The sequence below is a fragment of the Rhinopithecus bieti genome, unplaced genomic scaffold (genome assembly GCF_001698545.2).
Source record: "Rhinopithecus bieti isolate Rb0 unplaced genomic scaffold, ASM169854v2 scaffold_79532, whole genome shotgun sequence".
In the NCBI taxonomy this organism is placed as follows: domain Eukaryota; kingdom Metazoa; phylum Chordata; class Mammalia; order Primates; family Cercopithecidae; genus Rhinopithecus; species Rhinopithecus bieti.
Genome location: NW_016830370.1, coordinates 246266 through 261778, shown reverse-complemented (window position 1 = coordinate 261778; position 15513 = coordinate 246266). Strand labels below are relative to the sequence as shown.

General features: G+C 60.4%; 1 protein-coding gene across 1 annotated transcript in view; it reads right to left on the bottom strand.

Annotated features, from left to right (window-relative positions):
* Positions 1-10693: 10693 nt before the first annotated feature.
* The window catches only part of CTBP1 (C-terminal binding protein 1), a 35131-nt gene continuing 30311 nt past the window's right edge, over positions 10694-15513 (bottom strand). Inside the window, 5 exon segments of the mRNA XM_017865400.1 lie at positions 10694-11679; positions 12168-12285; positions 12726-12853; positions 13588-13718; positions 15133-15347. Coding sequence (XP_017720889.1) covers positions 11496-11679; positions 12168-12285; positions 12726-12853; positions 13588-13718; positions 15133-15347 — 776 coding nt within the window. The 3' untranslated portion in view covers positions 10694-11495.

The following is a 15513-nucleotide window of genomic DNA, read 5'->3' as shown; positions in this document are numbered from 1 at the left end:
CTGCCCTGGACATGCGCACCCCCGTGCCCTCCCGGCTCTGCTGCAGCAGACCTGTGTGCCAGGGCCTTCTAGACGGTTCTGGCACCTCCTGTGTGGACTGTTCCCACCATACCTGGTCTGGGCTGAGGCTTTCTGGCCCTTCCCCTTCTCACCCTGACGATGTTGGCCTGGTGGGGCCCATGAATGTGCCCTGCCCATGTGGCTCTGCAGTCACCCCCACAGCCAGGCAGGACCCGAGATTCCTTGCCAGGCCAAATCCGCACGCGTGCCCCCAGCTCCTCCAGCCCTGTCCCCCCGCAGTAATGTGGCCCAGTGCACAAAGAGGGGATGAGCTTTGCCACCTGTGCCTGTGCCATGCTGGGGCCACATGCCTGCCCTGCCCGCCCTGAGTGTCCCAGCTGTGAGTCCCCAGCCCACTGGCTTCAGGCACTGCCAAGCCCCTTGCTGTCTTCCCTGAAGAGGGTGCGGGTTTCTCCAGGCCAGGCCTGTGGTCAGCAATGCAGGCAGGTGTTTGTGACCAGGGCGTCTGTGCTATCAGACACAAGAATAGCCCCCAAACCACGCAGGGAGGGAGGAGGCCCTGAGAGAGAAGGTGCCGTTACACACATGTGACCGCAGAGAAGGCTGCCTTCACCCCATCTGCACCCTGGGAGCGCCTGCCGCCCTGAGGACCCAGCACAGTTTCTGGTTTTCTGGTGCTGCCTTCTTTTTTTTTTTTTTTTGAGACAGAGTCTCGCTCTGTTGCCCAGGCTGGAGTGCAGTGGCCTGATCTCGGCTCACTGCAAGCTCCGCCTCCTGGGTTCAGGCCATCATCCTGCCTCAGCCTCCCAAGTAGCTGGAATTATAGGCGCCCACCACCACACCCAGCTAATTTTTGTTTTTGTTTTTTTTTTGAGACGGAGTCTCGCTCTCACCCAGGCTGGAGTGCAGTGGCACGATCTTGGTTCACTGCAAGCTCTGCCTCCCAGGTTCACGCCATTCTCCTGCCTCAGTCTCCCAAGTAGCTGGGACTACAGGTGCCCGCCACCACGCCCGGCTAGTTTTTCTATTTTAGTAGAGACGGGGTTTCACTGTGTTAGCCAGGATGGTCTCGATCTCCTGACCTCGTGATCCACCCGCCTCAGCCTCCCAAAGTGCTGGGATTGCAGGTGTGAGCCACGCGCCCGGCCAGTGCTGCCTTCTTGGGGCGTGGCCCTCACAGCGCGTCACCTGGCTCCTGCAAAACAGCTTCGTTGAGATGAAATTTACATGCACACAAGTCACCCTTTACAGTGTACAATTCAGTGGTTTTTAGTACATTCACGAAGTTGTGCAACCATTCCCACTCATCTCATTCCGGAACACGTTTATCATCCGCAGAAGACGTCCTGTGCCTGTTAGCAGCCGCTCCCCGCCGCGGTTTGAGTGCGGCCACAACAGAACGCCAGACAGCGCTTTATCAACAGAGACTTCCTGCCTCCCAGTCTGGAGGCCAAGGTCCCAGCAGGGCCATGTCGGGTTCTCCTCTTCCAGGACGGTCCCTCGCAGGCGGCATCCTCACCGGCTGGAGGGTGGGCCTGCCCCACAAGCCCTTTTCATAGTGGCTTTAGTCACAAGGGCTCTGCCTCGTGAGTGGATCAGACACCGCCCATCAGGCCCCACCTCCTGGCACTGCCTGGGGTCTAAGTATCCGCCTGAGCTTTAGAGGATGCAAGCATTCCAACCACAGCACTGCATGCAGGGCCCAGTACTCCCCCCTCTCACATACAAAATCGTATGAGTCAGCGTTCTCTAGAGGGACAGGACTCATAGGAGACATGAACGGGATGATCTTGGACTCCCTGCCCACCTTCCAGACACACGGGGCAGGGCTGGGCCCCCACAGCTTTGCTGGGCTCAGCCCACTCAGGGCGTGGGGGTTGGAGTCTCCTGCCTGCCACTCTCCCAGGCTGTGGTTGGTCACTGGTGGCCCTGCAGTCCTGGGGTCTTGGAGGCAACCCCCACCCCCTCGCCTCGGCTTCATTGGGCATTGCCCCGCTGGGGATTCTGAGGCAGCTCTGCCCCAACGATGAGCCTCTGCCCGGGCCCCAAGACTGTCAGCAACATCCTTTGAAATCTGGGTGGAGGCCGCCGTCACTTGCAGGGTCAGTACCGCGTGGATGCCACCAAGGCCCACCGCATGCGCCTTCAGGAGCAACAGGTGGAGCTGCACCTGCGCTTGCCTGAGCCATGGCGGGGGCAGCCAAGGAGGGCTGGGCCAGGATCTGGGGAGACCCAGGCAGGCAGTGAGCTTTGTGGTCCCAAAGGTGCCCCAGAGGCCCGTCCCTTGCCATGATTCTGCCCTCAGGGCCCTTCTGGAAGGAACTAGCTTGGCTGTTTTTCCTCCGAGTTCTGCCATGTGAGGCTGGATATGCCATCGGAGCTGCCCTCAGCAGACCCCAGCCTGCCAGTGCCTGGATCTTGGACTCCCCAGCTTGAGAACTACAGGAAATAAATTTCTGTTGTTTGTAAATTACCCAGTCTGAGGTGTTTTATTACAGCAGTGGGGATGGACTAAGACCCTTCCTGTTTTCCCACAGCTGTGCCCTCACCCCCAGACCCAGGCAGCCAGGAGTCTACTCTGTGTCACCATGGACCTGCCCGTTCCAGACATTTGACATAAATGGTCTCATGTGATATGTGGCCGTCCATGTCTGACCTTCACTTAGCAAATGTTTGCGAGGTTCATCTACTTTGGAGCATGGGCCAGAGCTTTGTTCCTTTTTACGGGTGAAGAACAGTGTGGGGCCAGGCCACAATGTGCTCATCTGTCCCTCAGCCAATGGACATGTAGGCTGTGCCCACCTTGGGGCTATTGTGAATAATGCTACTAGGAACATTTGTGGATAAGGTTTTGTGTGGACACGTTTCTGATTCTCAGGGACGTGTTCCCAGGAGTGGGACTGCTGGGTCACATGGAATTCGGCTTCACACTTTGAAGAACAGAACAGCCACATGTGAGGTTCCCGCATCTCTGCCCTGATACCCGTGATGCTTTCGGTTCCAGCCATCCCAGTGGGTGTGAGGTGCGGTCTCATGTGGTTTTTATTTGCATTTTCCTGGTGGCTAATGGTGTTAAGCAGCTTGTCATGAGCTTGTTGGCTGGTGGCATACATTATTTGAAAAAAACATCTATTCAAATTCTTTTGCCCCCCCCCCTTTTTTTTTTTTTTTGAGTTAGAGTCTCGCTGTGTTGCCCAGGCTGGAGTGCAGTGGCACGATCTCGGCTCACTGCAACCTCTGCCCCCCAGGTTCAAGCAATTCTCTTGCCTCTGCTTCCTGAGTAGCTGGGATTATAGGCGTGCACCACCACACCCAGCTAATTTTTGTATTTGTAGTAGAGATGTGGTTTCACCGTGTTGGCCAGGCTGGTCTCAAACTCCTGACCTCAAATGAGCCACCCAGCTCGGCCTCCCAAAGTGCTGGGATTACAGGTGTGAGCCACCGCGCCCGGCCTCCTTTGCCCATTTTTAAACTCAGTTGTTTATCTTTGCATTGCTGAACTGTAAGAGTTCTTTAGCACATTGGTTTTTCACTACCTCACCCTGGAGCCGATGCACATCCCTTCGCTCAGTCATTAGCCAGAAATGCAGAGAAATGCTACTGTATGATGCCATGACCTCAGCCTGATGTGCAGGAGTCCCTAGAATATTAGACGGGCCCTGACTGTCTAAAGGATACAGACCCAGGAGGGGGCTTTGCACTGTTGATCTGACCACAGCCCCTCACTGATTCAAAAACGTCCCTTTTAGCGTGTCTGTAATGCCAGTGTGTTCCCCGTTCATCTTGTTACTGGGACCGCCCCACGTACCAGCTCCACACAGGGCTGACCAGGTGCAGCCTCTGGTGTGTGTTAAAGCCTAGTGCCAACAGTTCCCTCGTGGATCTTTTGTTCCAGAATTTCCTTAGTTTTCTTACTTATTTTTCCACGTTAACTTCACAATCAATCTACCTGGTTTCAGGGTTCTCTGGTGTTTTAATTGGCCGCCCCGTGGCAGCCAGCTAGCATGGGGCATGGCGCCTCGTGACGCCCAGGACAGACCGGGCTTGTTGCTGGTCTGCGGTCCTCGGTCAGGCCTCAGACCCTCTATAACAGGTATAGATCTGCCCGCTGTTTGCTCCTAGAAATTTACAATTTTTGTTGCTGTTGAGAATGGTGCCTTCTCTTTCTTCATCGTCTCTCCTAACCAGAAGTGCTTGAATTTGAAAGATGCTGATTCTTGACGCTGAATTTTGTGCACAGCCACCCTCCTAAACTCACCGCTGCCTTCGAATCAATTTTCCAAATCTATGAGGAGTTGCAGCAGGCTGTGCTCAGCTGCAGAGTCTCCCTCCAGCTGTGTGCGTGCAGCTCCTCCTGGGGCTCTTGGCTGTGAGGCCTGGCCTGTCCCTGTGGCTGAGGCTGTCCCCTCCCTGTGCCCTCGCCATGCCCTCCCCGTAATGCTGCCTGGACTCTGCACAGGGCAGGGCCCTGGGGGCACATGGAGAGGAACTGGCTGTGGGTGGAGACAGCACCCAGCTGAGGTCCTGGGGAAGAGGCCATGCCCGGGGTTCCTGGACACAGGAGGTGGGGCTGGCTGAGTCTCGATGCCTGCGCTGGGCATGGAGGAGGCACCTTCGAGCTGGGGCCTCCTCGGAGCAGCTGTATCTGGGGGCAAACCCTGCCCCTCGGTTTTCGTGTCCACATCTTTACTAGAACTGCAGCTGGCACCCGTGGAGCTGTGGGCTTTGTCCAGGGAGAGCCGTGCCCAGCACCTGGGGGGCCCTGCAGGGGTGCTGGACTCAGGGTTAAAAACGAGGATCCTGGCTGGGCGCGGTGGCTCAAGCCTGTAATCCCAGCACTTTGGGAGGCCGAGACNAGACTCCGTCTCAAAAAAACGAGGATCCTGGCTTCCTGCAACCCTGTCCGCAGAGGCCCCATTGGAACCGCCTGGCCCTCCCTGCCGCCAGCCCAAGCATCTGAGGCTTTTGCCAGCAGTGCCTGTGGCAGCCTCGGGGCGGGTGGAGGCCCAGGGAGGGGCATCACTTGGTGTTGATCAGGGGAGATGCCAGCGTCTCCACAGCCCCAGGGCCTCCAGGCCCGCCCCGGCTCCCTCACTCAGATGACCCACCCACAAACACCTGCCCAGGTCCCACCAGGGGCCCCTCTCACCCCTGAAGCTGTGCAGGCCCTCGGCCGACAAACTGGGACCCTCAGCTTGGATGGGCAAGAAGGTCCAGAAGGGGCCCCTGAGACCTTCTTGCTTGGGCCTGGGGATTGGGGCCGCAGGAAGCCATGCTCCACCCCTGATGCCCACCCCCAGCTCCCCTGGCTGCCTCCTGGCCTCTGTCTCCCTCCAGGCCCCCATCCTGACTAGAGAGTTGGGGGGGTAGGGGCGGAACTTTGGGAGGAGGCCACACCCAGCATGGTGGGGGTGGAGCTTTGGGGAGGAGGCCACGCCCAGTCTGGTGGGGAGCAGAGTTTTGGGGAGGAGGCCACGGCCAGCATGGTGGGGGCGCAGCTTTTGGGAGGAGGCTACACCCAGCATTGGGTTTGCATTTCCAGGGTGGGCTTCTTCCTGGACTCCTCCCCTGGCACTGGGCTGAGGGCTGTCAGGGTGACCCTGCCCTACCCAAGGCTGACCTGGGGCCATGAGCAGAAGGCTGCCCCCCTCACTGCTCCTCATGAGTCCCTGTGTGCCCCCACGGGAGCCAGCAGGCAGCCACCGGACCCCAGCCGCCTCTCAGGGCACCCAGGACTGGAGAGGACCCTGCCCGGGGTCTGCGGTGCCACTCACTCACCCGGCTGCAGCCCCCAGATCCCCTGGGCTGACCGTGGGCCTAGGCTGAGCTGACTGGACTGGGGGTTGTCAGCCCTTGGTCTGGCCCCACCACTGCTCTGCCAGGGCAGTGGAGGCTGGCAGCCCAGGTTGTGGGGCCAGAGGGCTATGCTGCGACAGACGAGAAGAGGGAGTGACCCGGAGGGCCCAGGGCAGCAAATGCGTCCCTAGGTGGTCTCTCCAGGACAGATGTGTCCCCTGTGGGAGGGCTGAGGCGCCCAGCAAGAGCAGCAGCTCCTCGGGGCACGGGGACCCAGCGGGCTGAGTGGGACTCTTGGAATAGAAGGAGCCTCTCCAGACTCAGCTCTGCAAGTGGAGTGGGGAGGCAGGACCTGAGGCTCCTGGTGGGGAGGCAGCCTTGCCCTGCGAGGTCTCCCTCAAGGGGCAGAAGAGCCAGGGTGCCCCACCAGCAGCAGAGAACAAACCCCAGTTCAAGGTGAACCCCAGGTGTGGGGTGGGTGTAAAAGCAGGTGGCTTTGACCACGAGTGGACAGGTGAGGGGCAGACAGGTGTGAGCAGGTGAGGGGACAGGTGGGAGACACATGGAGAGTGGGGGAAGATGGGGACAGGAGAAGAGGCAGTGGGGCAGATGTGGGGCAGTTGGAGGTAGGTGGGGGTGGATGGTGTCAATTGGGGGTGGATGGGGTTAGGTCTGAGCAGGTGAGGGGTGGGTGGAGGGCACGTGGAGGGGGCTGGAGTTGTGTGGGCAGGTGTGGGGAAGTGCAGGGCAGTGCCGGGGAGGCACTGTCAGGTGAGTGTGGGGCTGGGAAGAGGCTGACCTGGGATACCAGGGCTGCTGCTCAGAACCTGCTCTCTGGGTAGGCAGCCGGGCTCCACCAGGTGTGACTGCCCACTGCACAGAGGGGGTGGAGGCTGGAGGCCCAGACACCTGCAGGGGCTGGGAGGGATGTGGGTGAGTCTGACTCCTCCCACACCCTTCATCCCACCAGCGTCCATAGCCCTGGCCCTGGCTGTCCCTGGTGTCCCACCTACTGGGCACCCCCGGCTGGAGGCAGCTTGCGTCAGGGACCTGGAGAGTGAGTGGTGAGCCCACCACAGTGGGATCCTACAGACGCTGCTACCACTGACCAATGGCGCCGGTAACTGGTTTAAAAAAGAAAGGGCAGCACAGAGGCCGCCCGGAAGAGCCGGTGTTTCCAGGAGCCGCGCTTACAGACGGCGCCAGAGGGTCCGACTGCGCTGCGTTTACAGATGCGCCTAACCTTATATTGTTCAAGTCGCACGTCCTGCCTGACAGGGATGTTTTCGGACTCTACATGGGAAGCCCTTGGCTGCTGTGTGAAGGTCGGGTCAGGGGGCGGCTGAGGCTGTCCAGGGCAGCGGTCAAGGGCTTGGGGAAGCAGAGGTAGACTCACCAGGTGCTGGTGCTCAGAGGGGCTGGAGAACACCAACTCGACCCACGCCCTGGCTGGGTCACCCCGTTCCTGCTGGGGTTTGATGCCAGGCAGAGCGGGTCAGGCCAGGAGAGGCCTGGGGCCAGCCTGGGGAGCAGAGCTGCACAGCGGGGCAGAGGTCCTCCTGCGGGCACCGGGCTCAGGGCCCAGTGGCCAGATGGTTTTCTTTGCTGCAGGGAGTGCCGGCTGTGGGGGGGGGCCTGGGAGGGCGTGTGCAGCTGGGCCTCGCTTGGGCTTCTCTGCTGTTGTTTTTTGCTGGAAAATCCATCCTGCAAGTCCAGCTGGGCTCTGGCTGAGAGCAGCTAGGGGTGGGGTGGTGGGTGCTTTCCGGCCTCTGTGGGGCAAGTTCTGGACCCACAGTGGGGAGAGAAGGCAGGATGGGGTGGGGCCCCGAAGAGCCTGGCTCCCCCTACTCTGTGCCCTGCTTGGGTCACCCCGGAAGGACTGTCCCGATCCTCCCAACTTCCTGCCCAGGCCCCCGGAGCTACCTGCAGCCTCCCCTTGCTCCCGTGCCCAGGCAGAGGTCTACAGGAGACCAGAGCCGGGGCATTCATCAGCAGGCACAGGAGAGTTCCCCACTGAGGCGCAGTAGCGCCTTTCTTGAACGGACTCTGGCCCACCTTTCTTGAACGGACTCTGGCCACGGTGCCAACGCGTCAATGGCCTGTGCCTCTGCTGTCTGAGCTCAGGGGCCTCCAAGGCTGGCATACGGCAGCTCTTGTTTCACCCATGAGGGGGAAGCCCAGGACCTGTGTTCTTGATCACACGTCCAGTTCACACAGACGCACATGCACATGCCTGCCCACCAGGCAGACACCCACACACCTGCACGCAAGCGCACGCCAAGCCAGCGGGCCCAGTCCCTGCCCCGGAGTCCCTGGTGTCAGAACCAGGCTGCCGGTGGCTGTTTCCTCTTCAATATGCCTGAGTTTTATGAGCCCAAATTAATAGACCTTCGTTGCTGCATATAAATTTGAGGATAAAATTGTTCAATCTGTTCAACGTAAGCAGTTGAAATTTTGCCTGGGGTGGTGATGAACGTCTCTAGCACTTGGTAAAATGTATTTAAAGGGCATGTATTATTTGACGACATTAACAGCCCGCCGCCCGCAAGCACAGCCCATCTCGTCATCTGGCGGCCTCACCGTTCACCACGGTTGGTGGCCCCAGTTACTCCCACGGTCTTTACCAGCCGGGTGCCAGCGGCTGGGACCAGGTTCTGACCACTGTGCCCACTCACTGTGGAATCAGGCGAGTGGGCCAGACCCTGCGTCGTAAGGACAGAGCAGGACGTGTCCTGTCACAGGGCACCCACTGTCTGCAACTTCTGTTTGCTTCTGCCCCAGGTTGGGCGGGACAGTTGGCGGGCACCACAGGCGCTCCTGTGAGGCCACCTGGCCAGTCCCAGGGTTAGCTGCAGGCTTTGGCTGATTTTCTTGAGTCTTGTACACAGATGCTTGTCAGCAAATACCAGCGGCTTATCTCTTCCCTTCCAACATGCAAACCTTATTTCATGTTAGGTTTTGGCACAACCTCCAGTCTAATACCAACCTCTAGGGAGATAAACAGTGCTGCCCATTTCACAGGCCAGGAAACTGAGGCTGAGGCCCCCCCCCCACCCACCTCCTGCTACCCCGCACCCTTGCTGGGCGTTGTTTTTTGCTGGAAAATCAATCTTGCAAGTCTTGCTGGGTGGGGTGACTCCCCCGAGGTGGCACCAAGGGGAGGTTCATTTCGAGGCTCAGAACACTTTTCTGACAGCTCTCTGTCCCTTATATCCCAGACTCAGTCACACTTCAGCGTCCCGGCTCCCTGGCCGCCAGTCTCACACCACGGACAGCCTTTGGAGGTGTTCTATTCCTGCCCCAACCCTTCTACTTGGAAACATGGAAACAATGAGGCCAGCTGAGTGGGAGCCTCCAGGCCTGTGTCCAGAGCTAGTTCCCGGTGCCTGGCTGCCTCTCGGGGCGGGGCCTGTCTCCAGCTGGAGCTGGGAGGGCGGCCTACCCTGCCAGAGGCCAGCCCCACCCTCGGCTGCCATGGGGGCTGACCAGGGCCCAGTGACCCAGCCCAGGGCTTGCCTGTGCAGAGGCTGGAGCCAGCGGTCAGCATGGAACTCCTGGTCTTCCTACTGACACCTCTGCAGCCCGCACCAGCGATATCAGAAAACATCAGCTCCAGCCTGCAGCCCAGACACTTGAAGTCAGCTTGGCTGCCCCTCCTCACACCCATGCCCACGTCGGCGAAACCAGGGCTGGCTCTTTAACTGTGTTCAGAACCCACCCTTCCCACCCCGCCCAAGCCACCTCCCTTAGCGACCCAGGGGCTCCAGGATGAGCCCCAGACAGGTCAGAGATGGGCTGGCGGCAGGGAGCAAGAGGCCTGTCATGAGGCGGGGCTGCCCTTGGTGTGGGTCTCAAGACCAGGAGCCACTGCCCATACCCAAGAGACCTCTGTGGCACTGGGGTGCAGAGCCAGGTAGGAGGGGGCACCCCCGCCAAAGGCAGCTGCCTCCCCTCTGCTTCTGCTTTAGATGGGGCCAGGAGCAAGGGGAGGCTGACACTTGGGGGCTGACACTGCAGGGTCTGGACGCTTGGGGTGGCAGGAGAACCCATCTGCACGCAGGGAAAGGCTTGGGATGGGGACGTCCCGAGGGGACCCGGGTTCCCCTAGCACCCGCTGCAGCCCCTCCTTGTGCTACCTGGACCCGCCTGCAGGAGTTTACCTGGAAACGCTCCTCTGGGGTTTCTGCGGTATTTTTTCACTTGGAGATGTGGTATCAAAGTTAACGTACGCTCATAAACGAGCTGGGACTCTGCTGATGTGCACAGACCAAGCTCCCCAAAGAAGCTCTGAGAAACCAGGAGGCTGGGATTTCGAAAAGGACGCCAGTAAACGGTTTTCAGGATCAGCCGCAGGCCGATACTACCCCTGCGGGGGTCTCCTCCTGCGGCTGAACATCCAGCCCAGCTGTGGGCTAAGGTGAAGCGCGACCCCTTTTGGCTTTTTTGCACATTTCTGTAGGCTGGGTGACCCATGGTCTGGGGAACTTCCTCAGTCCTGACATGTGCTTTCCTTCCTCCTCCTGTGGCCCCCAGTCTTCCCAGGTCACAGGCCGGCCTGCGGGAGGTATGCCAAGAAGGGAGGGGGTGGGCACTGGGGCAGGCTCGGCCTGGCACCCTGCTTCCCTCCCACAGGGGCACTTCGGGCAGGCCACCTCCAAGCCAGGACCCTACAGCATCCCACAGAGCCAGTGGGCAGAGGGACAGGCCCGGTACACACAGAGACCACCGCCCAACCTGCCACTGCACCGTCTCTGAGTCTTTCTTAGGCTGCCTACTTCCGAGAGGCTGAGCTAGGCCCTGGAGGTCACCAGAGGCAGGACTGAGGCTCACCCGTGTCCTCATGAGAGAAAGCCACTAGAACAAATGCTAGGCAAACTGGTTCTTTCGGGATTTTTATTTCTTTAAAATAATTCATACAAATGGTTACAGTCACAAACATGATTTTAACCAAAATATTGCTAGCCTACCACATCAGCAGGACGGCACTGGTGCAGGCGGGGACGCTGCCACCCTCCACATCCCCAGGACAGATGTCGATGGGCAGCGGGCACGCTGGGCACCGCCCAAGCTTTTCCTTTTGGAGCTGCTTTGTGATGCCGTCTTCATTTGGAACAAGGAGGGGGTTCATGCCAAAATTAGGAAAAACAGCCTTTGTTTTGTTTTCTAAATTATTCTAAAATAAGACAAGCAGGTAGAAAAAACAATGCACTGTGTGGCATAAAAGAAAACGGGAAGGATTCATTGTCCTGAGAAGTTTGCCAACTGCCTCATTCTGGGGCACGTTCCAACATACAAAAAAAAAAAAAAAAAAACAAAAAACAAAACAAAAAAACCCTCAAATTGACTTCCGAATGCTCCTTCAGGTTTTCTTTTTGTTGACAGCTAAGCAAACAGATCCTTTGTAATGTTCTAAAAACTGTACACAGACAAGAACGTTCATGGGAGAATAACTACTGACTTCTTCTGCTTAACGAGGAACGCGAAGGACACAGGGCAGAGCGCCCACAGGACGGACGACAAGCGACACGAGGCCCAGCGCTGCCCCCTCCCGCCTCCTGACAGCCCGGACCAGTCTCTGCAGTGCCAGGGCCGCCACACAGGCACCTCCTCCACACACTCTGGTCCGAGGGTTTCTGGGCCCTCTGCCCAGGCGCTGAGGCTGGAGAGCTCCTCCCGGGCTACAACTGGTCACTGGCGTGGTCTCTATCTGCCTCGGGCTTGACAGTTTGGCCAGGAGAAGGGGCATGGGGTGGGTGGGCCACAGGGGGCAGGCCATGGGACAGGGACATGGCGCTGGGGACGATACCTTCCACAGCAGCTGGGATGCCAGTGGGGGCCACGCCCACCACGCCTGGAGGGTACCTGCTGGGAGAGGGTCCGTCCGTGAGGCCCACCTACAGGCAGCCTGACCGGGCCCCACCTGTCCTCATAGCGTCGGCAGCACCGAGGGGGTGGCTCCAGGAGGACCAGCAGTCAGGGTGAGGATCTCACCTCTGCACGGACGCTCCCGCCTACGGGGGCTACTTCTCAGGGCAGGGGAGGGGAGCCCTGGTGTCTCTAGGCAACCTGAACATGAGGTCTTCGCCTCAACCGAAGCCCCCACCTCCCACAGGCCCCGTGCCCACAGTAGTCCTGTGTGCACTGGGTCCTGAAGACCACCCCAGCCCAGGTTCCTTCCAAGAGGCCCTGGTTCTTACGGGCCTTTCGGGTGAGGTAGGCCTTACCAGTTCCACCCAGATCCTCCAGGTCAGTCAGTGGAGACGCCGCCCCTCCCGCCAGGGGCTGTGCTGGGATCCTGGGGAAGCCTCGGGCCCTCCTGGTGGCTGTTCCGGGCCAGCGGGCCTGCTCACCTATAGGCGGCCCCGTTGAGCTCAGGGTGCACGACAGCAGGGTCCATGCTGGCCCAGTGGGTGGCCGCCGTCAGATGGTCCTTGTTGACACAGTTCTTCAGGCTGTCTGGGATCCGGCCTAGGAGACGCAGGAGGGAGGAATAGCTGTGGCTCTGAGGGGGCCCCAGGAGCGTGGCCCACTGGGTTGAAGACACGGGCTGTAGGGCTCTCGGCAGTGTGCTCCTCCCTCTCAGCCCCGGGGCTCCTAAGGCATGGCAGAGTCCTGTCTCTCAGGGCACCAGCACCCTCGCAGCGTGGGGATCCCCAGCCCAGAGCATGTGCCCAGTTTGCTGAGAGACCTGTCTGCTCAGCCCAGCAACTTCCCAGCCTTGTGGTAGACGACCCCAGGCTCAACCTGACTTTGGCCTTAGGAGGTCCCTGATAGGCGCGTGCAGTGGGGAAAGCAGCCATGGGCCCTGAGCTGCGCATGGGGAAGGCACGAGCACGGGCCTGGCTGCCGGGCGGATGCGAGCCCATGAGCCAGGCCTGGGACTGGCAGGAAGGGTCCCCCAGGCCCACCTGTGATGGCTCTGCGGATCTCCCGTGCCGCCTCCTCTCGCATCTCGATGGACGCCTGCTCGCTGTACCACGCAGCGTGGGGGGTGCAGATAAGATTGGGTGCATCCTTCAGGGGGCCCTGGCTAAAGCTGGGAACAGCACAGCATGGTCAGTGCAGCCCGAGTGCTGTGGCTGGGTGCGGAGGGGGAAGTGGCTGGGCACTGGAACCCCCTGTGGGGGGCCCTGCCTGTCAACCACAGACCCCACGGCCCCGCTCCACTCGGCAGGCAGGCTGAGCGCAAGAGCTCAGCCCCGGGACCATCAGACACACCAGGGGCCCCTGAGAGCAGCGGGTGTGGGAGCCCAAGGGATTTAATCTCCAAGCCCCTTGGGGGAGGAGCCCTGATGGGGGGACATGCTGGCCTGGCCCCTCCCGGCCGAAGGTCCTTTAGCCCCAGGAGCTGCAGGCTGGTACTGCCCCTGTGGGGTGTCTCCTCCTGTGGCTGAACATCCAACCCAGGGCTGCCTGGGGTCCCAGGGCGCTGCAGGGATTGCAGGTCTGGACATGACGCCATGACTCCATGGCCAGGGCCTGTGGGGGCCACTTACGGATATTGGGGCCTCACTCTCTCCTGGCTGGTGGGGAGCCCTGCCCAAAGAGGGGCTGAGGAGGACGAGTAGCCCTCACAGGACCGAGGCGAGACAGGCCTGGAGCCCATGGCTCCGTCCTCACCCCACAGTGGACAGCAAACTCCCCCGTGCCAGCCAGCGAGAGGCCTGAGTACAAGCAAGTGCCCGGCCTGGCAGAGGCGCCATCTGGAGGTCAAGACCGGCAGGATGGTGGGCAGGGAAGAGCAGGGGGTGACACTGGCCGTGAGGGCACCTGAAGGGTTCCGACTCGTGCACGTCCAGGGCCGCGCCGCGGATCCGGCCCTCCTTCAGAGCCTGGGCCAGCGCCTTCTCGTCCACCAGGCCGCCCCGGGCCGTGTTCACCAGGAAGGCCCCTTGTCTCATCTGGAAGACATGAGGACAGGACAGGCCCAGTCAGGGATCCGCGCAGAGCGAGCGGCCAGGGAAGCAAGGTGGTCACACACGCTGCTGGAGAGGCCCAGCTCCCTGGCCCCTTCCCAGCCCAGGCCCACCCTGGGCTCACTAGGGTGCTAGGACGTAAGGCCTCAGACGTGCTGCACCGCGGCCCTGGCAAACTGGCTGAGGTTCGGTCCTGTGCAGACCTGCACGGCCCCACACCTCCTAGAGAGCTCTATGCTCCTGCCCAAGCCCTGAGCTGAGGACTGGGTGGGGGCTCCTGGCTTGGTCCCCCTGTGGTATCCCTTTTCTGGGTCCCCTCCAGCCCAGCCTCCCCCAACAGGGCTTCGGCCCACGAGGTGGGACTCCCTGGGATGACAAAGCCCAGGGCCGTCTACTCTGAGGCGTGGTCTTTGACTCCAACCCCAGCGGGGCCTGCAGCAGAGTCTCTGGACAGGCTCGCTTTTCATGCATTTTTGCAAAAGGCCCTTGCGGTGGCTCCCTGTCAGCTTCGTGGCCAAGGCTTTCCTGCAACGCCCCATTTCATTCCAAGGAAGCCCACCCAGCCACACTGCTTGGCTGGCAGCTGGGTGGGTCATGGTGGCTTTTCTTTGGTGAGTTGCTGCCCATTGCAGCCTCACACCCAAGGTCCTCAGGGATGGCAGGGCTCTGACCAGCATCCACGTGCCATACCCTGTCCACTAGAAGGCTCCAAATCCACTGGCTCTGTGAACAAAGGAAGGGGAGGCGGGCACCTGGCTTCATCCTCCTTGCGGCTACAGGCTGCTGGGACAGCTAGAGTGGGTGGGTGGCCTCTGACACGTGTGTACACACATGCACATACATACAAGCTCAAACAGGCAGACACAGGCACCCACACACACTTGCCCACATACACACACATCACTGTGCACACATAGTGACTCTCTGAAAGGCCTACAGCCAGCGGGAGGCAGCCGTCCCCAGCTCCGCCCACTCAAGGGAAACACGTGCTGAGGCTGCGCTCTGAGCTGCGCTGAGGCAGAGGCCGACCTGAGCACAGCCCTCTCCAGCTGCAGATGTGAAACCTGAACTTGGCAGCACAGCACGGAAGTCAGAAGGACCGGCCCAGCGCCCCCAGGTGGCTGCATCATCTCCACTGTGAGAGTGGCAAGAGCTTCAGGGGAATTTAGGATTCACAGGTATGTGGTTCTGTCTTGTCCAGAGAGTATTTCAGGCATCCTGGGTAGAACTCAGAACATGGAAAACGCTGTCTGGGCAGACAGGGTGGCACTGCCGCCATGTGGCTCACTGAAGGCAGGGTGTCGTGCAGGTGCAGGTGGCTGCTGGGAGGGACCTTCCTGACACCCCCACCTGTGCCTGCCCCGCAGAAGGAGAGCACTGTGCCCCCGGCTCCACGCACCTGCTTGACGGTGAAGTCGTTGATGAGGTGGTGGTTGTGCTCGTTGAGGCCGCAGTGCAGGCTCACGCAGTCGCTGTGGAAAAGCAGGTCCTGCAGGGTGCTGACCCGCTGCAGCCCCAGCGCCCGCTCCACGCCGTCCGACAGGTAAGGGTCGTAGAAGAGCACGTTGAAGCCGAAGGCCTTGGCCCGCAGCGCCACTGCCTGCCCCACGCGACCTGGTGGTGTCAGGACACAGTGTGAGACCCTCGCTCACCCGTGGCTGGGAGGCCGGCCCCGACAGCCAGGGTCGGAGTGGCCTCTGTGCCTCAGTTTGACCATCTGCCAAGGAGGACACCAGCTGTGGTCAAGCCAAGGTGCCGGCGCGAGGTGTCTCCACACGAG